Source organism: Rissa tridactyla, chromosome 1 (genome assembly GCF_028500815.1).
Source record: "Rissa tridactyla isolate bRisTri1 chromosome 1, bRisTri1.patW.cur.20221130, whole genome shotgun sequence".
Lineage (NCBI taxonomy): Eukaryota > Metazoa > Chordata > Aves > Charadriiformes > Laridae > Rissa > Rissa tridactyla.
Window position 1 is genome coordinate 162,805,390 of NC_071466.1, and position 24,129 is coordinate 162,829,518.

The window sequence follows — 24,129 nt, forward strand, 5'->3', positions numbered from 1 at the left end:
CCCCCCCCCCCCAAGATGTGCCAAGTTGTTCCCTTCACACGTCAGCAGGACTCACTTCAGCCTAGATAAAGCTGGCTCGCTGCTATTCCTGTCGGCGAGGCTCCGACCCGTGGCCGCTCACCTAATGGCATTAGCCTTTCTTAGACATCTTCTTCTGGCACCTCAGCGTCGGCCTCTAACCCAGCGCTTCCCTATTCGGAAAAGCAGCATCATGTGTCACTGCCCTGGCTTCACCACCCACAAAAGATGCTCCAGGTGGTCGGAGCCGGTGTCCCACCGGTTTGGTAGTGCCCCAGGGAGGTATTGCAGGGAACGCAGTGCCTACCCCACCCCGTGCTGGCCGCAGCTGGAGGTGGCCCAGATGACAGCTATGAATTACACCACCTCCTAAGCCTGCTTCCAGCTAGCCCGGCGCTATCCCGACGGGGGAAGTGGGGCGGAGGAAACACTGACACCAGACCAATGCGTACCAGATCTGATTACAAAGAGTCTCTAATTGTTTGTGTTCTGTACGGTGACAATGCAGAAGGAAAAGGAGAGTCCTTGGCAGCCTCTTCAAAAGACTTTTTCCAGGGCTGGTTTGGAATTGAGGAAAGAAGATGATTATTATTATTTTCTTTTTGGTGTTTGGGCTGCCCTGAGCCTGTGTTGTACCAGCATGGGTGCAGGATGCAAGTAGACGTATCACTGGGTAGGTATGTGGACATATGTACATAAGGGCCAGCTATTCTTATATCTCTCCCTCTTACTTCTTACACCTGCTTTCGGCTCAACTGTCTCCACCCCCATATCCCACCTACCCTCCCACGCTGAGGTGCACGCAAACGTGGCCAGTTTTATACATCGCCATTGCTCTGCCCTGCCTAAAAACTGTCCCTCTCCACCGTCTGGTCAGCGTTGCAGCCGTCTCGTGCCAACACCTCCCCGTGCCCCTCGGGACCCCCGCCTCCCTCCCCGCTCTGCTCCTCTGCCACATGGTTGGCCTCCTCGCTGGCCGCCACCACCGTGTTGTCGGTGTTGTGGGGCAGCTGGTGGTTGTCGCTGCTGTGCTCCTCAGCTTCCTGCACGTCAGACTCTGCTTCCTCAGTGTCACTCCCACCACCTGGGGGGTTCTTCTCCGGGGGAGGCTCCTTCTTCTTCCCTCGGTTCAGGCAGCAGTAGGTGGCCATGGCCAGGAAGACAGCAGAGAGCACCACCTCTGAGCCCGCCAGGTAGAAGATCACCTCATAGTTCTTGAGAGCATCGACCAAGCGGCCTGATGGTTGAAGAAATGAGACAGTTAGTTAGCTTCAGCCTACACACTCCTGCATGGACAGCCCAGCAGAGGATGGCAGCACCTGCATTTGGCTGAGGACCCATTTCTCAAGGGAAGAGCAAGGAGCCTGAATATCTAAAAATCATTCTGGGCAAGAGCTACACTATACCACCAGGGAAAGTACTGTAAGAGTGTGGGTTTCGTGTTTTCCCTTGTTTGGGCAAGATTAAATAATTGTGACACACTGATGTTATCATCTCACGTCATGTTTTTTTTTCCTCCTGCCAAGGTGAGATGAGCCTCTGAAGACTTGGCTTGCCCAGTCTCAGAAAAGAAAAATTTGAGAAGGCATTGCTATGTCTTAAGCTATCGTGTCAGGAAAACATTCAGAGGGAGAGAAGAAACGTCTCTTTGGCAGAGAAATCCCTTTGGCTGGCCCACACCTGATTTCTCTGCCAAATAAATGTTCTCAGCACATCTCCTGAATGCACCAGAGCTGGCACTGGAGGGAGGGTTCTCAGTCCTCATTGCTGGGGAGCCTGAGCAGTCGCCCCGTTATGGTCAGGATGGCACCCACTGAGTATAGGATGGGCTCATAGTGACCAGAGGCTTCCTCCCAGTCCTGCGTGCTCCTGACTGTGCATGTGATCCCCCCCCAGTCCCTGCTGCACTGTGGTGTGTGGCCTGAAACCAGCCCCAGGGCACGCTGAGGTGCCTCCTGGAGCAGTCATGGGAGGCACGTGGCAAATTCCTCCCCGGTTGAATGTGCCCCTGTTCACCCAAGCTGGATGGCGGGCGAGGAGCCTGCGTGCACGCACGCGCGCGCGTGCAGCTTATCCTGTGCCAAACCCCCTCAGCCCCACCGAGTGGGAAGCAGCTCAGGAGGATTACACCAAACAAAGCCACTTTGTTCAACCCCCCCCCCCTTTCTTCCAGCCAAGCGCTGCTCCACCGACTCCGAGCTGTGGGATTTGCCAGCACAATCAAGCTTCCCATACCGGGGGGGGTCCTTGTGGCAGTGGGTCCCCCCGGGGTGAAGGTAGGAACACAACTTGGCTCCCCCCAACACCATTCTTCGGTGGCCTTGCACCGTCTGTGTCCTGTTGTGCGTGTGCACAGTACCAAGGCACAGCTGAACCGAGGGAGGAGGGTTAAAGGGGTGTCCCCCATCACCACCCACTGCTGTGCCTCGCTCCCTGGGGCAAGGCGCTGTTAAATCCCCCTCTCCCCTCATGATCCCTCTGCAGCTGCCTCCGAGATGCATATTTCTTGACCACCCCTGGCCTGGGACAGCCGACTGCCCCACAGGTTGTAAGATGGGACATGAATTATTGTTAGCATCAAGGGGGTCTTTTCTCTTGGCCACCAATTTTTACCTGAGAGCTCGGTGGAGTTGCTCAGGGAGAGTTTCACTCAGAGCTGGAGGTACATGCTGGGAAAAAACTCATTCACACAGAAGTCTTCGCTGATGAAGGTAAAGAGAAGGCGTGCAGCAAGCAACAGAATGGTTCCTGCCTGGGGATTTGCCCATGGTCCGTCCCTGACCCTTCCTCACAAATCAAACGTGCAGGAAACTACACTTTATTTGAAAATGATCCTTTAGCACGATTTAGCTTTCTCAGACCTGATCAGACACTTAATAGGAACCTACACCAGACTCGTGGGTGAAGGGTCTCTCCCCATTCAACAGCCTATTTATGGGCTGTTTGTGGGGCGTGGACCTTACCTGGGACTGTGGCCTAGACTAGGTTGGTTGAGAAGCTGTGAGTTGCTTCATCCTCTTTAAAAAAAGGAACAGCAAATGCCTCAGGTGGCTCTACAAACTGCTTTGAATTGACTGACACCAGAATGCTTGTGCCTTGGGGTTGGGATCAACAAAAACTGAGACCATTATTCACAGCAGTAATCAAAAGGCCACGGACACCAAGGAGAACTTGAAAGATCCTTGTCTTTTCCTGCTGAAGACTCTCAAAGGTCTGCCTGCAGCATGTGCCTGACCCTACCCATAACATGATTTTATGCAACATTCGCAGTGAAGGCAGAGACCTGGATCCCAGCATGAGAGGGAAGTGCCCCTGATCAGGATTGAGGGACAGTGGAAGTCATGCCACTGGATAGCTCTGTATGCCTCCCGTTGCTCAGGTCTCTGAGCAAAGCAGAGAGAGAAGTAGCACTTGCCATTTTCTGCCCCTGCTCAGATTTAAGTGTTGTGGTTCATGGAATGAGATTGGGAGCTCTTACTTCAGATCTCAGCTTCCAGGGGAAATTTAAATTTGAGAAATAGGGTCTTTCTTCAAGTACTGTGCCCATGCCCAACACCTACAATACCGTGGAATGGCAGCCAAACGAATCACCTGTGTTTTGCAGCAAGAGACCTACCTGCAGAGGGTGGACCGATGAGCACAGCGAAAGCCTCGATAAGTAGGACCAGCCCAATGGCGCTGGAGAACTTCTGGGAGCCAACGATGGCCATCAGCACCTCGAACTGCAATGCCCCCACCATGCCATAAGAGATGCCAAAAAAGACGCAGAAGATGACCAGCCCCGTATAATTGCTAGCCCTGGCGCTGCAGATGTCTGTCAAGCCGTTGAAAAGCATAGCGAAGCTGAACAGGTATGACACGTGAGGGCGGACCCACTTCAAGCCTGCCACCATGCCACAGGCTGGGCGGGCAAAGATGTCTATGAAACCAATGATGGAGAGCAAGAATGCAGCCTCTGTATCTGGTACACCTGTGTCCTTAGCGTAGTTGACCAGCAATATGGGGGGTACAAAGAGACCCAAGACCAGAATGAACTTTGAAATAGTGTAAATGATAAAACCTCGGTTGGAAAAGATACTAAAATCCAGGAGCTTCTTTCCTTTCTTGGGCTGCTTCTTGGCTTTCTTGGCTTTCTTGGTTCCATCAGTGGTGCTGATTCCCTCCTCTGATTTCCCTCCTATGGGCAGCATCTCCTTGGCTTCATATTTGTCCTGAGCCTTCTCCATCTTCCGCTTCATGCCCGCATCCAGGGGTCTCATGACTGCTCCACAAGTGCAGCAGTTAAGCAGAAGGCCCCCCATGATAAGGAACCCTCCTCGCCAACCAAACTTCTCCAGTAGCACTTGCCCCAGCGGAGAGAGGGAGGAAAGGAAGACAGGACTCCCAGCAGCAGCCAGTCCGTTGGCAAGAGGCCGACGCTTGTCAAAGTAGGTGCCCAGCATGATCAGTGAGGGCTGGAAGTTCAATGCCATACCCAGACCTACATGAGGGTGAGAGCCAGGAGGGAGACAGGGAATTAAAGAACATGAGACGTGGTTTGCAACAAGCTGAAACCGCCCCCCAGACTATCCTAGTCCTGAAGTCCCATGATGGGATTCATGTGTTCTGCTCAAGTCAAGTCTCTGCTCCTTCACGTTGGTGGGTTACCCCTGGAGAAGATGGGCTAAAACAACCTGTCTACCTGAACTGTACTTGAATTAGGTAGCTGTGGCCATGTTTAGACAAGACCTGTGCCTTAAACAGGAACTTTGCCTCCCTCTCCTACCCCTATATACAGATGCCATCCCAGTTGCCATGATCACTGTGCTCCACTTGCATTTTGTCTGTCCTTCTCCCCTCAGTCACAGGCCTCATCTGTATAGATGCAGTAGATCTATCTCCCACAGGTGCAATGTTCAGGACTAGATGCTTGAGCAGGTGCAAATAGGTGAGGGGAGACCTGATGCTAGACATGGCAACGCTAAGGGGAGATACAACATGGTCTTGGCCTTTCCCCAGATAAGTCTATCCCTCCCAGCTCGTGGGGCTCTCACCCGTCAGCACACCAGCTGTCAGATAAAGCTCAATGATATTGGTGGTAAAAGATGCCAGGATCATCCCAGAAGAAGCTAGCAGCCCGCCGATGAGCATCACGGGCCGGCAGCCAAACTGGTTCACCATGATGCTGCATACTGGTCCTGGGAGAAAGCAGAGGAGACACAGTAGGACAACTGGGAAGGGGCAGCCTTCCCAAGCAGGGCACCCGGGGAAGATGAAACACTAATGACGGAGATCATTGCTTGGCTGCTTAGATACACAGCCCTTGGGCCTGGCCAAGGGAGACAGGCTATGGTGTGGAGACCTCCGTTTTGCCCTGCCTTCAGCCCTCTGTTCCTTGGGAACAAGAAGGGGCTTGGTGTGATAGGGAAAGCCCTTCAGCAATGGCAGCAAACCCCATGTTAACTGTCTGAGAGGCAGGTGGGGTGACCCCAGAGCTCTCCTGGAAACAGGGACATGAAATGTAGCACACTCTAGAAGAGAAGTGGTGGGACAATTGTATTCTGTGTGTTGGTTTGTGACCAGGCCAGTGGGTGTGAGGCGAGCCCATGGGAACAAGGTCTGGGCCTGTAGCAGGGCAGGGAAGGCATAAGTTAGGGAGGGGGAAGCGTATGCAGTCATCACCTGTCCCATAGAGCATGGCCAGCATGATGGAGGAGATCCAGGCTGTGTCACTGTAGCCCACGTGGAAATCTTTCATGAGCTCCTTGAAGTAGACACTGACGGCTTTCGGGAAGGCATAGGAGAAGCCGGTGATCACAAAGCAGCCAAGGAGCACGATCCAGCCCCAGCCACCATCCGGGGGCTTCACGGGAGCTGGGAGATGCCCTTCCTCTGGGTCAGCTCTCCCCATTGTCTAGCCTGGGAGGGGAAAGGCAGCCCGGGAGGAGGTAGGGCAACAGAGAGACAGAGAGAGAGAGAGAGAGAGAGAAATCTCTAGGCACTGCAAGAAGAGAAGAGCACAGTGGGAAAACCTTTACTGCAAGGTTACTCTCCATGCCCACCATCTCCAAGCTCCAAGAGCCTCACTGGAGGAACCATATAATCTCTCAGCACCTTCATCGTGCCAGGCAAGGCAGGATCGCTTCAGGGTGCAAGGTCAAGCCACAGCTGGGCGGAGGTGGTAAGGTCCCCCTGACCTCGAGGCAGCCCACAGCCCCATAACCCCTGGTCAGATGCAGACAAGCAGGGTCACAGCTCTCGGCTTAGACTGGAGAGCTGCATCTGATGTGGTGAGGTATCAGCATTTGTAGCACCCCACTTGCTCTATATCCAGCCTTGCCTGCAGGCTGGTGTGAGGTGAGAGCCAACAATGTGAACCTCGCTCAGCTGCCAAGATCTTCCTTTGAACCTCTCCCCTCCTGGTCTTCTCCAGCTGGGAGCCTTCCAGGACCTGCCCTGCTACAGATGCCTCCAGCAGTGAGGCACAGGAGGTCCATTAACCCCACTGTGCTTTCCTCTGGGAGGCCTCTGTGTGAGGCCTTCTCCTTCTCCCTTGCCCTCCCTTCCCTGCCGCAAGGGGCCAGATTTGGGAAATGGGTGAAGGGGGAGAGCATGGGCAAACCGGTGGTGGTGGTTATTTGCATGCCAGAGAGATTAGGGCTCTGTACCTACACGGAGGGGCCGGAACAAAGCCTAAGGGGGGAGAAGGAGGGAATTAGAGGGGGGTGTCTTGTGAGTTGCTCTTGCAGCTGTTAAGCTGCCCAGGAATTTTGCTCCAGTTGGCTGCTGTGAGTATGTTTTTCTCATTTCTCCCCTAGGCACCAGGTCTCTACCATGCCCCTTCCAGCACCATTGGCCTCAGTTTCTTGGTCGGCTAGGCTTATTTTCACACCTGTATGCAAAAACATCACTGGCCTTTGATTATAGATGCTCCTAAGTAGCATCAGACAGGTATTAAAAACCAGGCGGGCTTCCCCCATGCCTGAGAAGGGTTTTGCCAGGTCCAGTTTGCCCTACGACCATTCTGCTGGCAGTACACCCCCAGTGTGGGTCCTCTCTCCTCCCAGCTCCCTTGGCTGAAGGACTATGAGATGGCAGCAATGTCCCCATCCCTTGGCACTGGCAGTCGTGAGAAATGCCAGCAGTTACATGCTGACTGGAGACACGGACACTGCTATGGACAGTACACAAAGGACTAGCACCTGGGAACTTTGGATCTGGGTGCATTTCTCAAGGCAGGCCCTCTTCTTTGTGTCCTCTAAGCAATGGGGATGACTTGCCCTGATTCCCATAGTACTGCTGTTGCTCTGCAGGTTAAACAAGTGCAAACCCTATAGGCAAAAGCACAGATGTCACATGCTGCGGCAGAGTCCAGGTACAGGGCCCTTGCTTGGCAAGAGGTGGTCCTACCCTGCGACATCCCTGAATCTTGCAGAAAAGGAGAATGACCGGTCTTTCTCAGGGTGCAGGACGTTCAGCATGCAGAGCCAAGGCTGGAAACAGGGCTGGGAAGTGCTCTGGGAGGGGTCTGAAACCGTAGTTTAGGGGGTGCTGGAGGAGGGACTTTCAAGACAAGACAGCTAGGCCAGTTCTGGACCCCTCTGCAAGGGACATGGCACCTGCACCCACAGTGCATCAACATGAGGAGGCACAAAATGGTCTTGACTGGTTGGTTTTAGTCAGGTGCCCAAGCCAAGGTTGACCTAAGGAGGGAAGGGTGGAATCGGAGCCACCAGCCACCCACAGCTGTCTCCCTCCTTCCCTCCCCTCCCCCAAAGGACTGTTGCTCCTGAAAACACTTGAGGGTTTGTTCATGGCAGTACCCAGGCATCTGCCACAACCACAGGTCCCTGAAGCAGAGATCCCCAAACTTTCAGGACCCCATCAGCCATGAAAAAAGGGAGCAGGATCTGGCTCTGAGTGTTGATTGGGGCAGTTCTTCTTCTGGATGGCCATATCCTAACAACTCTTGGGCTGAACCACCGGGGACGGCGCAGGTTACTCAAGTCTCTCCCCTGCCAGCCCAGGTCTCAGGGACTGGGCCAAGGGACAGATGCATTAACTGACAACAGGGTGCTACAAAGACATTTTAAAGGCAAAGAATCATTGCAAGGAAGAAAAGATTAATTATACACTCTCCAGACCCCCACATCTTCCCCCCTCACCCTTTCGGATGTTATCTGGATCACTAGCAGCAGGACAGTCAGACGGAACAGTCTCACTCAGCTTCTGCCATTACCCGCCTGCTGCTCCTCTCTCAGCTCCACCTGACTTAACAAGCTCAGTACAGCTGCGCAAAAGGTGACCTGCTGCAAAAGCACAATGATTTCTCGATCTGTGCTGATGCTGCGCCACTGCATCACCTGCTGCACATAGCTATCCCCAATAAGAGCGACTGACACTAAACACACCCTAAGCCTTTTTACCCAAGCCATTCTCCCAACTTTTTTTTTTTTTCCTGCAGCTTCCTAGCAAGAAAATATTTGTCCATCTGAGTTTGGAGCTGGATGAGTTCCTCTGCAGGCGCCACTTGCTCAGTGCTAAACAACTGTACAGTAAGGCATGAAGGGGCTTTTACCTGCCTGCAGATAGATGTTGGCTTAAAAAGATGAGGTACACCAGAGGAGCTCACCTGTGGAGATGCCTCCAAAGCCAATATGCTCTATAGCTTAGCTCTGCTGGAGATTTATCCCAGCTCTGAGCCAAGCAGTTCAGAGCTGCCTTGTCCTAACACCACAGAGCATACGCAGGCTTTTCTGCTCACGGCTGTACATGGTAGTCACACCATGTACCCTGCCTCTGCACACTCTACAGCTTGCTATTTATTTTATCCTCAGTTAAGGAGCTTTATTCACAGGTAAAAATACCATGAGTAAGTTCACACGTGCCTAAAAGCTCATCAGCATGGGCACCTGCCCATCCCTGTGCATCACACGCAGGTGGGCCAGAGCAGGCACTGACGCAGAGCTAGCTGCAGGTGGGTGCCAGGAGAAGACTTGCACCGACACCAGAAGTCACAAGCCCAGGCTGGGAGGTAGAAGGACACAGCAGGTTCAGCTGTGGCTTTCAGTCCCTGGATGCACACAGAGCGGTCGGTGCTGGACAATGTCCAGCAAAGCCCTGCGGTGCCAGGGAAGCTGCATCCAGGAGAGTCAACAAGAATGTTAGGGTGGCTCCTCGTGCCTCCACACAGTATGGGGTGAGGGGGGTCTGTTCATTAAATGAAAGGGCCACAGTTCATGCCACCAGCCTCCCCAGCTCACAGACAACGCCCTGGGAAAGCTTTCTTTAGCGAATTAAATTAGTGCAGGCCTGGAACAAGCTGTCCCATCGGCAGATGGTGCCAGGAAGCAAGCACCCCTCCATGCCACTGACCTGCGCGATGAAGCGACAACCTCCCGAGCACGGGCTGAGCCTCCAAGGGCCAAGCAGACCTGTTGGCAGCGCTCCCTTCTCCCTCCGGCTGGCGATTCCCGGCTCTGGATGCGGGCGCCCGGTTAGATGGTCCCACTGGCTCTTTGCTCCATGGTGGGCACGCCGTCAGCTGGGCACGGGGTGATGCCTGCAGGAATCCAGTGCCTGTCGAGCAGTCTCTTGTGCCCGGCTCCTTCCTTCAGGGCAGCTATGTCCTCTCTAGTGAGGTAATCCCCCTCTCAGCCTGCTTTCCTGCAGCTCCAATGCTGCCCAGCAAAGCCACCTGCGGCCGATCCAGGGGGATGCCCCGTGCGTGGGACCCCCTTACCTCCTGTGGGTGCAGGTAGTGCCCCACGGAGAGCCCAGTGTGGATGTGGGTCAGCACCTGCTTATGGCTTCAGGTCGGCGGAGAGTGGCGGGTGCTGAGCGGGCAGAAAGCACTTCTCCACTTTTAAGAGGCTTTTCCAGCCAATGGGGAGGAGGTGGCTGCCTGCCGTGGCCCGAATCCCCCGGTAATCCCGCTGTCCAGGGGCTCCTCGCCTTTCCCCAGCAGAGAGGGGCAGGGGCAGACTGGGAGGGGGTGAGGCAGGGGTGAGGGTGGGGGGTGCTGGTGATGGAGGGGGGGTATTTGTGATGGAGGGTGGATGCTGGGGAGAGGGTCAGTAGAGGGTGAAGGCACAGGCCCATGCTTCAGTAAGGGGTAAAAATGGGGGAAGGGGGCTGCTTTCGAAGCCCCCCTCCTCCCCCTGCTTCCTCAGCCGCCAGGCAGAAGGATGGAGAAGCCCTGGCATGGTCCTGCAGGGCACGTGCCCGGCTGAGAGCACAGACAAGGTGGACCAGCAGAGGAACTGCTGCCGTCTGTGGCTTGAAGGGCAGGATCCAGCCCACCCCTGGAAGCTCACTAACACCCCCCCACCCCCTGCCAAAATGAACCCCCTCAGCAGCTGCCACCCAGGAGGGTGAATGGTGGGCACCAGGGACAAGCCAGTCTATGGCCACACATGGGGGGACCCGTTTTACATTGGGTGGGATGTAAATACAATCCCAGGTGGGATTTCAGGGAGGAGGGAAGGAAAAGCCCAGTCTGTAAAAGCCCCAAAGCCCCTCAGCCCCCACTGCTGTGCCTTCTATGGCAGCAGGGCCCGGGGGGAGGGCCTGCAGGGGCTTTGCAGTGCTCGCAGCTGCGGTTTAATTTCTATTAATAAGGCTAATCGGCTAAAGCCCTGGCCATTGCTGGCGCTCCCTCCCTTGCCGCCGCTCCCTTTGGCCCCCAGCGGTGGGGCCAGGCTGGTGGGGCACCCACAGGCCCCCCCAGGGGAGCGTTTCCCCACCCCCTGCCTAGACCGAGCAGCCCTGGGGCTCACGGCCTGGGCGTGGAGAAGATGGCCACCAGGCCTTGTCCTCCCAGGCCAGGCCAAGCCTGCCCACGCATGGCAACCGGGAAGTGTGGACTTGCTGCCCTCCAGTGGCAGGACAGCTGGGGGCAGCCGGGGGTGGCTGGCGGTGGGTCGTGCAGCCCCCCTGGTGTCCTCCATGTCTGCCCTGGCCCTCTGGGCTGGAGGTTGCCCCAGCCGGAGCCACGGCACTGCGGTGTTCAACATAGGCAGCCGTCACGGCCCCAGTGCTGGCGGAGACTCCACATCTCTGAGTCCTCTGAGGTGAAAACCCAGTCACCGGGACAGCTACGGAAGCAACATTCTCCATTTTATTTAAAAAAACTCAAATCTTTTCCACAGGACAATAGGCAAAGGAGCAGGGCAGCGGCGCTGGGCACTGCCACCTGCCCCAGGGCTGCCCAGCAAGGCAAGGAGCCACGGCGGGGGGAGAAGGGGCAGATGCGGCTACAAACGGACAGGGTTGCCAAAGGGTCCAAGAGCTGCACACCGCAGACCCCGGCAGTCGCACCACATCACCAGAGGCCTTCTTGTGGCCTCCTCCCTTTGGGGTTCATTTTCCGATAGCGAAGGGACTGTTCGGCGAGCGTCCTTCTCTGGCCGCAGCAGGGCTAGCAAAGCTTCGCCTTCCTCGTCCTGCTAGCACTGCCCCATGCCACAGATGATCTTACCCATCTGTCCCTCTGCCTCCCAGACCCACAGCATCCCCTCTCCCAGCCACTGGCACCAGGACTGCTCCCGCTCAGGCACAGTAATATCACACGGGGTGGGGGGGGACAGGGGGATACCCAAAAAGAGCAGCAGGGATCTTGCCACTGGCTAAAGCACGCCAGACAGCCAGGCGAGATGGGTCGCCACGTCCCGGAGGGAAGGGAGGGGAAGAGAGAGGTCACTCCATGAGTGGTAGCACAAGGTTGCTGCCCAGCTTGGGGGTCGCTTGTATGCTTCCCCCTTCCTGGCTGAAATTCTCCGCCATCCGCAGCTCCGCTTCATCGGATGATGGGTGCCGAGCGGTCGTTGGTGACCGTGGGACGCAGCTTGACTGTGGCAAAGGGGTTGGTACCTCTGGAATGGGAAAGGAAACAGGTGACCACCAGGAAATCTGTGAAGACCATGCAGGGGTCCCGCTGACCAAGCAAAAGCTATTCAGTCCTGGCAAACAGCCGCCACCATGCCAAGGAGGAGAGTGTGGTAAAGCTGGTTGCTGACTGTGTTTTCTCCCTCCTTAACACACCCTGCTGCTGGTTGACATGAGGTTCCCCTTGGGCTCTCCTCAGGGCTTCTCACCTTCCCTCTTCCATAGGATGAAGAAGGGACACTAGTATAAGGCTGTCCCTGCGGTAGCACTCTACGCTTGTGGCCCCTGACGCTCCAAGCAAGGAGTCAGGGAGAAGAAAGAGGCCACAGCACCATGCCAGAAACATGGAGACACCAACCCAGCTGCAAGGGGGAAAGAAAGGCGGGATTTATGGCAAGTCTCATCTCCGTAAACCTGATTCATCAAAGCTAAAAGCCATGTCCCTTGCACCTCAGGGCTTTCCAAGCAGGCAGAGCTACACAAATCATGTAACTCCACGCTCCAAGCTGCTATTGTGACTCTTCCAAGATGGATTAGAAGGAGCATGCAGGTCTGGCCATCTGCTCAGCGTGCTCAGGCCCAACCTTGTGTTACCAGAGGTAAGAGAGAGCCTTCCCAGTCAGCCAGAATGGCCCACCTCTGTGGGCCCACCTCCTGTCCTGGAAGGTGGGTTGTGCATTGCTTTCCTCCAGACACTTCTCTGTTCCTCCCATGTTTGATAATCCAGGATTAAGTAATTATAGTATTGTAATAATCCTCCCCCCACCCCGATGATTGCAGAGCGCAGCTCCACGCCTCACTCACCGTGGGAAGAGTTCGGGGGGCTGATCAAATACTCCTGATTTCTGCAGTGAAAATAAAGGCAGCAGTGAGCGATCTGGGGTGGGGAGGGGAGTGGCGAGACAAAAGTGGGACAGGAAACACCGCACACACAGAGGAAGATGTCACAAAACACTTAAGTGAGTTAGGAGCCCAAGTCCTGTTAATGGGGCTCTGACTCCTTAGGCATTCAAACTTTGCATAATCCCACAAATTCACCACTACAGATAACACCCTGATTTCTGTGGTGGGGGGAGGTCCCTACACCACAGGTTGCCTGTTCCCCTAGGACACCTCCCTTTGTCTTGGGGAAGAAAGGAGAGGCCTCAGATGCCCAAAGTGTCATGTCTGAAGAGCACAGCAAACAGTGACAGTCTGAGCTACATTTCACCCTGCCAGCACAGCCAGAGATGCCCCCTTCATGTTGCCCACACATCCTGGCAAGGAGTTTATCGTCGGTGCCCTCAGATGCTTCCTCCATCCACAGGGAACTCAAGAGTTGTAGCTAATACCCTACGCCACATACTGTTTAAATGTGGACCAACCTGATGGAAACAGATGGACCTAAGCCCTGTGGCCCTTATCCTGGGCCAGTAGATAGTGAAGGATCAGTGACAACTGGCCTGCTACAGTACACCAGTTTCTGTAACTGGTGGCAGACAAGAAAGCCACATGTGGCTATCCAAGTTCCAGTTGGGAAGTCAAACACACACCCATTTGCTCCTGGCTCAACTGGAGGATGTCTTGGGCAGAAGTTTGGAGCAAGGCTGAATCTTTCCAAACTTCTAATGAGGCTCAATCGCACTGCCATGGTACTCCAAATGCCCCACACACTTCATTGCTCAATCCCAGGTCTATCCCTACACCGCAGCCCTGGGACCGGATGGAAACCAGTGACCCAGAGCCAGGGATAGGCTGCAGATCCTGTTCCCTTGTGCAGCCCAAGACTCCCTGAAACCACAGAGCAAGACATGAAGGGAAAAAAGAGCAATTAAATGGGCATTTTTCAGCCCTTTGAGCTTGCAACCTCACACTGGTCTGGAACCAGTGACCAGAGATGAGGTTTTCCAGCTGCCTCTGAGATTGAGCAAGTAATGCCCCACAGGCAGCACTGGTTTTCCCTCTCCCAGATCCTCTCCTTTAACTGTCTTCAACTTTAATTTTGTCCTCAACAGTCAATTCTGTTATCACAGCTGGATGCAATGATAAGTGGAGGGTTTCCTTGTCAGCACGCCATCCACAAGCCATGGGTTGGACACAACTTGTAAGGCTCTCAAAAATGGCTGTGCCCTCGGCCTTTGCCCCTAGCTTTTCCCCTACCCCAGCAGTGATTTAACCCAACTCTTGCTTGAATTTAAAAGAGGAGCCCTATGAAACTCCTCTCCATTCTCTGAAGGGAGAAGGATGGCATCTCTGTTAGCTGGTCACCCACTCCCAGCCCAGCCTGATCATTCCATGGTCCTACTATTAGCAGAAAGAGGTGCTGCCCTTGAGCCACCAGAAATCAGGCTGGGAGGTCATGGAGAAAAGAACTGAACTGAAGGGCCCCTGGTGAGCAAAAAGAGAGAGAAATGACAAGGGCAGTGGCAGAAAAGCAGTCCCTCTAGGAAGGAAAGCCAGGGACTGCGGATCTGCACACAAAAGGCCGACTGGCGGGGGCCACTGGGACATGGTGGCATGGAACAGACTGGGTGAGAAAGGCCAGTGCTAACAAGACCCCTTAAGTCAGGAAGGGAGGAGGTCACAGACCAACATCTGGAAGGTGTTTTACTTTCTCAGCAGGCCAATGCAGAAAAGGTGTGCCTTGGAGGACAAAAGTCAGATGTGGCCCACTCCACACACAGACACACACCAGTCACTCCTCCTGCACTCACCTTGGAGCCAGAGCTGACCGGGGTGGCCGCCCCACTCTGGTGACTGCTGGCACCCACCGAGAGGGGAGGTGGGCTCGGCAAACTGGGCTGGGCAGCAGCAGGCCAGTAATTGCTAGAGGAAGGAGTGCTGGGACGGTCCAGGATGTCATCCATACTGTGACTGCTTCGCAGTGGGAAGGACCTGAGCAAGAGGAGAAGACAGCAGGGTGAGAGTCAAAGAGCAAGGAACAGGGGGCAGCACAGATGCTATCCACAACATGTATCTGTGGGATGGCTCTGGAGAAAATACACATGGCTTGGACTGGCCCAGTCACAAGCACCTTTGAGAAGATATTGGACGTGTTAGGGGAGCCATCTAGGGTAAGCCTGTTAGACCTCAGGGCACAGCGAGGCTCTCAGCAGATGTTCCAGCATGGGATCCCTGGAGCTTTCCACAGGGTACACCCCAAACAGGCACCCCACTGGTGTTAGTGACCTGCAAGGAGCCACTCCAGCTCCTGCCTGGCCAATTGCTCTCCTGTTACCTGGTGGCTGGCTCCTCCATGTCCCTCGCATCCTCCAGAGGCTTAACATAAGCTTCGGGGAACCAGCCGCATCTAGGGGACAAAAACAGCGACGAATGAGCTCCAGGCAACCATGGTTTGTGGCTCTTCAGACCCAGCTGCCCAGCCCTCCTGATCTACACCCATCCCACACATCAACCAAGCTGCTGCTGCCACTATCTCGTGCGACCGGGTTTCTGTACATCTTTCACCCCCAGGTGGGGCACGGGGTTATTGCGAGACAGTCCTTGAGCTTGGAGCAGGACTCGTTTATCTCAGAGTCTGTGCAAAATCCCTGCTCCCAGGAGTAACGCTTGTGCAATCCAGGAAGAGACGCTCTGAACTGAGCGCGATCGCCAAGGCCAGCACACAAGGAAGCTGTGGAAATCCCTTCTCCCCGGGGCGAAGCAGCTCCACCCCCAGAAATCCTCCCCAAAAGAAAGGCACTGCTCCCGCTCATCTTGCACCGGAGTGGGAGCTTCCCTGCAGGGCACAGTGCAGGGATGCCGTGTTTGCTTTCCAAACAGGTGTTGGCCAGCAGCGCTGTGGGGAGTAATTCAGGAACCACTGGGTGCAGCAGTTTCCATGCCCTGTCTGTGCTGGAGGGCGCGGCGGTAGTTGCGGTGTGAGCTGAGAAATGCCAGGCCTCTCGGGTAACTCCAGCAGCTCACAGCCCTGAGCTGGGTCCCATGACAGGAGACACTCAGTCATGCAAGCTGGGAAGGGGTCATTGCATCCCCGGCTCTTGCACCCAAAGCCCCTGGAACCTTCTCAGGCAGCTCATCCCACGCTCACCCTGCCCCATCACATCTTCTCGGCTTGGAGACCCCCCACGCTAGGCACAGCCCATGACCGAGGACGCGGCGATGTCCCACCCAGATGGTGGGTGATACACAGTGCCCAGGCCACACCAGGAGGGGAGCAGGGAGATAGTTTCGGGCTTAAGCCTCCCAGCTCCAGACCCGCCAAGCCTGCACCAGGCCAATTTACAGCGCCAAAGTCACGTACGTGGATGAGCCCTCCAGCTTGCCATACAGCCAGCCGTTCTGCGCATCCGGCATCAGCACCGTGATGACATCCCCGGGGTCAAACCGTAGCAGGGTGCGGTTGGCGCCTGTCGCGTGGGGCACGATAGCCTGCACTCTCGCCGTGCTGCTCCTCCTTCTGCCTTCGCCGCCGCTGCTGGCCTCGCCGAAGGAACCCGAACGGGAGGTACGGCCAGTGGGGAGCAAACCTGCAGGGAGGCATCAGAAGGGTCTGGCTGGAGTCCAGCATCCTCCTGCAAGACCTACGCTGCCTCGAAGGGACTGGTGCTTCCCCGGTCAAGTAATTATCCTAGAGGAGTAGATGGCTTTTCTCTGCAGGCAGAGAGCAAGGCATAGCATGTGAAAGGGTAAAACAATCATCTTGCAGGAGAAAATCAACCCAAGCTGAAACCACTTGCTTTGCACTACGTCCTTTTTGGCCAGATGTCTAGGGCACAGGCACTGCCTGCTAAATGTCTGGCTGCTGTCCCTCTTCCCAACCCTGCTGGAGCAACTGAATCATAGAGTAGTTTAGGTTGGAAGGGATCTTAAAGATCATCTTGTTCCAATCCCCCTGCCATGGGCAGGGACACCACCCACTAGATCAGGTTGCTCAAATTTGAGGTTGCTCAAATTTGAAAATTTGGGTCATTTTCCTCTCTCCCTGCCCCTTTTTTCTTTTTTTTTAATGCTTTAAGCTGCAGTTTTTCAGGAAGGAAAAGCAGGTGAGACATGAGGTAACTGGCTGGGTTTTGTAGGGCAGGGTAATATTTAATCTGGCAGCGCAAGGGAAGGTTCATTACCAAAATGGGAACTCCAGTAAGAACCAGCTCTCATGGTTCAAGCAGCCTTGAAAATTGCACAGCTGTGGGTTCCCCTCCTCACACAGCCAGACAGGAAACCTGTCCTGGATGGACCCTGCTTGGAAGGTTGAGCTCATCCTCTGCTTCATTCAGCTTTGCCCTCCCCAGCTCCCATACGCACTGTCCTGTCACCATATCCAGGGATGTGGCTGAGGACCGGTGGTCTGATAGAGCTGTGGTCCCTCCCCAAACCCAACCCTGTTCCCAGAGAGGTCCGACCACTGTGTCTTTCCCCTGTGTTTCTCCCACATATGGGTCATACTGGCTGATGGTGTCCTCCGCAGTGGCCACCTGGGGGACTCTGGTTGAGGAGACACTCTCATTTCTGAAGGCTCTGTAGAGAAGATGCTGGATCTACTCCCAGTCATGGGAGAACCAAGGGGTCTCTGGGCCTGTTGGAAGGAAAGGAGGCTGAATCCACGGGGGCTGCATCAAGTGGGAGATGATCTGAGAGATACCCAGTCCCTCTCAAAAAGCCAAACCCAGCCCATTCCCCCATTGCAGTCCACACACACGCTTCCCTTCATCTCGGCCAGGAAAGGACACAGCAAATACCATGGTCAGCCAAGGACTGGCTTTGCCCTGCAGCCTGAAAGGGGCAGCTGCAGCCTCGCCACCACCAAGGCAGAGGCTGTCCATGAGCTCCTCACCATCTCGAGGTGGGTGGGGGTGAGCCGGCCTGATGGATACCCCTGGCTGTGGGAGGCTGCAAGAAGACCTTGCGAGTGGCTGTTTGAGGGGTTGCGGCTGGCCTCCAGCTGCTCCTTCCACTGTGGCGCCTTGGTCAGGATCATGCTCCGGGCCTGGGGAGAGAGGGAAAAAGAAGGGGTGATGGACAGGGCAGAAGTGCTACAGAGGGAGCCAAGGGCTGCCACGTGCATTAGGTTAGGAACCAGGCAATTATGTTTGTGGGAATGGCTAAACAGAGCCCCACAGGCACCCTCCAGCAGATACCCTGCGGTCACAATGACCCTGAAATAAACACCTACATCGCCCTTCCCTCTCCCATCGCACAGATTCTGCCTTCACCCAAGGAGAAGCTCAGCCCTGGCTCCCTCCTGCCTGCATGCCCCCACTCCAGCCACGCTGCCTGCTCCCCCAGCTCTGCTTCCGGGCACGCCAGGGCCATACCCTGCTGTAAAACTGGAGGAGAGTGTTGTAGAGCATCTGGTGCTTTTCAGCCAGGAAGCGGTAGCGGCGTTTCTCCTCCAGCTCAGCCTCCCTCTGGCTCTCAGAGACAAACGCCTGCATCTCCGAGCGGAGTCGCATCACATTCTCCTGGGCCACAGGGGAAAGAGGGAGGAAGGGATCAGCGTAAATCCATCGGAGTGGGCTCACACACGGCAAGGGGAGGGTTGAAACAGGTCGTCGTGTCTGCCAGCTTCCCGGTCCACTCGCAGTGCTGGAGCAGCACAGAGGAGCTAGAGCAGAGTGCCAGGGATTAAGTCCTTGGACACTGAGGCTTGCTAAATGAGGAAAGGGCTTGGCAGGAGTAAGTACCACAGGTCAGCAGCACCCTGTAGAAAAGGAGTTTCCTCCTTTCCAGATAAGCCTGCTGCCTTTTGAACATTGGGGTCAACCCCTTGGCTTTTAAGGAAGGTCAAGGTTGCTCAGAAACCAGATCTGGCTCCAGAGAAATCATCCAGTTCTTTTTCCAACTCCCCTTCCTGCAATCACTGCTCACCTTCATCTCCCGGACATTTTTATCACGGGCTCTCTCCATTCTCCACAGCTCTGCCGTGCACTTATCCAGGTTGGTGGCTCTGCGTTGGTACTGCAGCTCATACTGCTTCTGGCTTTCCTGCCAGGGACAAACCAGGCTGGGTGAGGAACGGGAGACCCAGCCACACTGTGATGCAGCAAGGGTCCTGCCCTGATGGGTTGTTGAGCATCTGAGTCCCTCTGAAATCAGGCTTCACCTGGACCTCTTATAAAAATTCTTTCTTTACCGTTCTCTCTTCATTTTGAAGGGTCCCAGAGGGCTAATGAGCCTCAGGATCTCAGGAGCAAGAACTGGCGCCCAGCTCCCCCAGGCCTCTGTCTCCCTCCGTGACAATGCCTACCAGTGTGGCCAGCTGGGCCACAACGGCACAGGACTCACACCTATTCAGAGGCTGTGGTTTGGGGAAGCTAGGAACTCTGCTTTTCAGATGCCAAGTCTCTCAGCCGCATTGAAGCATTCAGCAAGTCCCACTGCACAAAGGAGAAGAGTTGCCTGCCCTCTTTAGCCCTGCATCATCAGCCAAAATAGGGGTGGGGGTTGGTGTATGACGGGAGAAGAAGATAAGCCCCCCTAACTCCTGCTGAGCAAAGTCGAGGAAAAACCTCAAGCGCTCAAGCTAAAGCCCTTGGTGGAGGGGAGAGGGAAACGAGGAGGGCTGAGGAGGAGGAGGGAGTTCATCACTCACACTGATGAACTGCACGTCCATTTTGGTGTTCTTCTCCATGTGCTGCAGCAGGTCCACGTGGAAAGTCTGAGCCTGGAAGAGGCACAGGAGCCATCACCCTCATCCCTTCACCATATGTGGGCTTGCAAAACCCACAGAGCTAGTGACTCCTTTGCCACCTGGACTCCATATAGAAGCCAGAAATGGGCACATTAGGACTACCATGGAGCAGCTCTGCAGCCTGGGGGTGGGCACTCAGCAGCCACCCGACCATTAACCCCCAAGCTTCAGCACAGGCACAAACAGCAGCTATCTGGAAGCATTAGCATCCCCTCCACTCCTGTCCCACCACTGCCACTCAGGGAAAGAGATGACAGCCTCACTGCATCTTCAGAGCCGGGCATTGCTCAGTCCACTGCACACCTGCCACCGCACTTGCAGAGAGGTGGTGACAGTCCACCAACGGCACCAGGCATTGAACAACAGCCAGGCTCTGGGCGTGCCAGCTCTGCAACACCCCTCCGTCACAGGCAGGAGGGATAGCAGGGAGGCAGGCACCTGCCAGCAGGCGCGTCAGAGGGCTGGAGATGGGGCAAATCGGGCAAAATGCCGGCATGCTGTGGTTAAGGAAGTCCCTTTTTCACCCCACCTGCACCAGCCCCTGGGAAAACCACTCACCACGACTTCCAAATCAGAGCTCAGGAGTCTCTGCGTGTTGGACATCTGCATCAGAATTTCACCTTCAGGGAAAGAGACAGGAGAAGGTAGAAAAATCCCGCGGCCATTTCCTTGCACGCTCAAGGAGGCATGCGACTCAGGCTGATGATATACAAGTGTGAAAGTCCACCAGATATCGCAACGCACTGCTCACTGCACCCTGCGAGAAGCTGGTAGCCTTCCTCCCCAGGGCTCAGCTCCACCACCACTCCCCCAGCGCTACCAACACGGGATTGCTCCAGCCCACGAAGCTGCCAGCCCAGAGCTCTGCTACAGCCCCAGGTGCCAGCAGGCAGCTCTGGCTCTTCCATGGGCTCTGGGTGGGGGGTTTCCACTCTGCCACAGCCCCTGTGAGCCCCATTTCCAATCCCGGTGGCATCACAGCTATGGTGCACGGTTCTGGCTGTCCTACAGGAAAGCAGCTGCAGCACCCACTGCTGACGCTGCGTGCGGTCCCGCTTCACCAGTGTTAGTAGTATGAAACCGTGAAGGGAAGAGAGCGATGATAGGGAGCAGAAGAGTGAGCTGGGCGGTGCTGGTAGGACTCTGCAGAAGGGACACATCTGCTGGAAGTTCTTTTACTGAAATGTTCAGTATCGGAGCAGTTCCCTGAACGTATTTTCAGCAGCCATCATTAGGCTGCAGAATTATTTGAGCTGCTGAGTGTAAGCCCCTCAGCCCTGAGCTGCCATTTCAGGCTCAGAAGGACAACACCCCATCAGCTTTTGTCACTCCATGCTCTCCAGCTTTCCCCTCACACCTGCAAGGAGGAGCAAAATCGTTCCCCCAAGATGAAAACTTCAACTCTCAGGGCAGAATGTCTCAACAAGGACTGGTTTCCATGAGAGGTCCATCACTGGAGGTCCATCCCAGGAGCTGGGCTCGGTCATTGATCTCAGAGAGATACAGGGGAGATTTCTGGGGCCTTGGGGGATATTCAAGGGTACACAACGAATTTGACCGTTACTGCCTGGACAGGGCCAGGCACTGTGAGACACCATTTAGAGGAGCTCTCTTCCTTCCCCCAATGCCTGGAAAGGGACTTACTAAGAGGGAAAGCCAAAAAATGTAACTGTGGCTCATCAGAGGACAGAGGATGGCGAGTGGGAGAGCCTTACCCAGCATGCGTGAGGTGGAGCTCTGCAGCGCTTGCTCCCCAATCTTCTCGATTGCCTTAAAATACACTTCAGCTGCTTTAGATAATGCTGTGAGGAGAGGAGAGGAGAGGGGAGGTAAGGACCTGGCCTGCCTTCCCACCAGCCCCAGCAAGCAGCACACAGGACAGCCACCCCCTGGTACCTCGCCTATGGGCAAGGGCACCCTCTCTTTCCCCATCTGTGCCTAATAACAGCAGTGGGTCCTGGAGCAGAAGAGTGCCAAAGAGCAGCTCAAGACATGTCAGAGGGGAGGACCAGCAGCCTTGTCCCGGGTGATGGCACAGCGAGTGCCCAGGACAGATGTAGCAGCACACTCTGGAGCCCGGGCCATGCAGGACCCCACTCACCATGGAAGGCACGCAGATAGTTGTTTCCCAGGTACACCAGGTTCTCCAGCGCGGGGTTGAACTGCTCCAGGATACTCTGTGGCCAGGCAGGAGCACATTAATGCCAGACTTCCCCATGCCCCAGAGACCTCAGCTGCGGTTCGGCCGGGTGCAGCAGGGACTCAGAGAGCCCCCCAGCCACGACACTGGATGGCTGTGGTGATGTACAGCTGGGCACACAGTCAGCTCCTTCCATCGGAGGTAGCTGCGACCCTCAGCTGCCCTGAGTCCTCCAGCCAACCGGGAGAGGAGCAATGCCAGAGAACAAGGTATCTTGTCAGAGAGCCAAGTGGCTGCCTGAAGATGGCTGTCTCCCGAGGCCCCACACCCACTGCAAACAGGGGAGTAAGCGCAAGGGGAGCTGAGCAGCCTTTTCCCTCATCCCTGAGCCTGTTGGGGTGAGGGCCACCGCTTATTATCCAGGCACAAACACGACTTTTTCCTGGCCAGGATGTGGTGCCCTGCCACACCTGGCAGCTTAGAGAAGGGACGGATTGCTCCAGACCAGCCTCTCCGCTCTTACCTGCTGTAGGTATCAAAGGTGTTTATTGCCTACAGCAGAGCAGATCAGAGGGTAGAAGAAGCAATTGCCCTTCTCCCAGCCCTCGCCACCTTGGTGCAGCACCGATGCGCGTAGGGAAGCGTTCGTGAGATCAGACTGCTCTTTCCAGCAAAGGGGAAAACAGCTGACTCAGCTCCAGCTTCCTACCGGCAACCAAGGCTTGTCACCCTTCATAAACATGCTTCGTGTCCAAACCACCCTGGTTGCCCAGCTCCTCCCCAGATCTGCTTTAAGACCCGCACCACCCTCCCCTCCTGCCAGCCGTCTGCTCTCAAACATGGCCCAGGTCCCACAGGAGCTGCTGCAGTTCAGCCCAGGGACGGATCCAGCCCTCAGCTGTCCACCCTTGAACGGAGCCTTTGGCAGAAAACAGCTCTTCTCCTCCCACCCGCACATCTCCCCCAGGCAGACGGAAGCAGCCTCTGATGTTGTCACTGACCTTATAGATGGAGATGGTGGATCTGTAGGACAGGTCCATCTCCAGACCTTTTTCCTTCTTCCACGGAGAAACAAGGAGCAAAGGAGAGCGCAAGGTGCTATACAAGGTGGCCCAGAGGACTCTGCTTCTGCAGAGCCGGCTGGACGGAAAGAGCTAGCAAGGTAGGACAACAGGAAGACACAGGCGTGGTACAAAGGGAACAGAGCACTGCTGGAGTTTAATAATTCACCAGCCAAGAGGCTGGAACTTGATCTCTGGAAGTAACCAGACTCTGGGAAGAGAGGAATCCTGCAACAGCCAGCAAGGGCATGTGACCGCCTCTTTGAATTATTGATGGCTCGGTACCCAGCTCCACCTGCCCCGACACCTGCGGAGCCAGCCACCTGCCAGAGTGACCGCCTTACGGCTCGCTGCCTCCATCACTGCCCCCGCTCGGAGGTGGCTCGCTCGGCCTCGCTGTGCTGGCAGAGCATCTTCAGGTGTCTCACGCCAGCACCGTGAGTCAAGAGATCCCTATCAGCTTACCATCACCGGCAACAACTAACTAGGGGGAAGCAAACATAAGGAAAGCTCAAAATGGGTTTCACCTCTTCCCTTCCCACTACTCCACCACCCCAGGCCTCAGCCCTCTGGCTCTCAACCTTCCTCCCACTCCTGGTCTCAATGTGATTCCCCAACAGCAGGCAGGAGCTTGTGCCTGAACCCTCCTGCTCTCCCTGCCTGCGTTCAAGGAGTCCAAGCACAGCATCGCTCTGAGAAGTCCCTGCAGATGGTGCAGGCTTATAAAGAGAAGGGGAGAATGCAAGCCAGGGGCAAAAAGCAGAAGGGAGCTCACGTCCTCTCCATCCCAAGATGCAGGGGTTTGTTTTTCCACAGGAAGGTAAGCCCCTCCGTTATGTAGCAAAAAGAAAACCTTTACTCCACACTAAAAGCCCCTTAATTCCACAATCTCATTTGTGAAAGTGAAGATCAGAAGGCAGATAATCAGTTTTTAGCCCTTTTCATGACTCAGCACCCACATTTCTGCCAGCAGTGTCCCTTAGGAATGGGTGGGCACCAGGTCCAGCAGGCTTGCAGCAGTTACCTTGTCCAGGAACCACCTGGGGATACCAAAATTAAAGCCCCATCTCCAGTCATTTGTATCCCAAGGGATTTCAGTGGTCCTCTTTCTAGGCCTCACCGGCTCCAAGAGGATTCTCACACAGGAGAGGGTACAAAGCCTCTCTGCTGGCTACAGCTGATAAGCCCCACGTGCAATGCTGCGCTTCATGGGACAGCCAGCCACCCACACCACACATGTGCTCCCAGGGCTGGCTGCAGGGACAGGCCATTCACCTCTCCAGCCTGTACAAAGGGTATGATCCTGTGTCTCAAGAAGCCCAATTCCTTATTTTCTACCTGTAAGAAATTCAGAGGCTGCCAGCTCAGAGCCCCTCTGGGACTTTACAGGAGGGAGAGAGAGAGAGAAGGCAATC

At 55.4% G+C, this 24,129-nt stretch overlaps 2 protein-coding genes across 3 annotated transcripts; both read right to left on the bottom strand.

Annotated features, from left to right (window-relative positions):
- Window positions 1–863: 863 nt before the first annotated feature.
- On the bottom strand, window positions 864–9,446 carry SLC16A8 (solute carrier family 16 member 8). Its single transcript, XM_054220207.1, has 5 exons — window positions 9,373–9,446; window positions 5,680–5,916; window positions 5,052–5,195; window positions 3,635–4,498; window positions 864–1,255 (listed from the first exon to the last, which is right to left on the bottom strand). The coding sequence occupies exons 2-5, from the start codon at window positions 5,906–5,908 to the stop codon at window positions 864–866; spliced, it is 1,629 nt and encodes a 542-aa protein (XP_054076182.1). The 5' UTR covers window positions 5,909–5,916; window positions 9,373–9,446.
- Window positions 9,447–11,115: 1,669 nt separating this feature from the next.
- Window positions 11,116–24,068, bottom strand: BAIAP2L2 (BAR/IMD domain containing adaptor protein 2 like 2). Of its 2 annotated transcripts, XM_054188470.1 has the most exons (14): window positions 22,655–24,068; window positions 21,615–21,690; window positions 21,229–21,315; window positions 20,072–20,133; window positions 19,415–19,486; window positions 18,691–18,807; window positions 18,138–18,284; window positions 17,657–17,809; window positions 17,269–17,398; window positions 16,127–16,352; window positions 15,101–15,172; window positions 14,577–14,757; window positions 12,688–12,728; window positions 11,116–11,870 (listed from the first exon to the last, which is right to left on the bottom strand). In XM_054188470.1, the coding sequence occupies exons 1-14, from the start codon at window positions 22,691–22,693 to the stop codon at window positions 11,795–11,797; spliced, it is 1,479 nt and encodes a 492-aa protein (XP_054044445.1). In that variant the 5' UTR covers window positions 22,694–24,068; the 3' UTR covers window positions 11,116–11,794. The 2 variants fall into 2 exon arrangements, with proteins under 2 accessions (XP_054044445.1, XP_054044444.1); XM_054188469.1 differs by having other exon boundaries at window positions 21,229–24,068.
- Window positions 24,069–24,129: the final 61 nt, after the last annotated feature.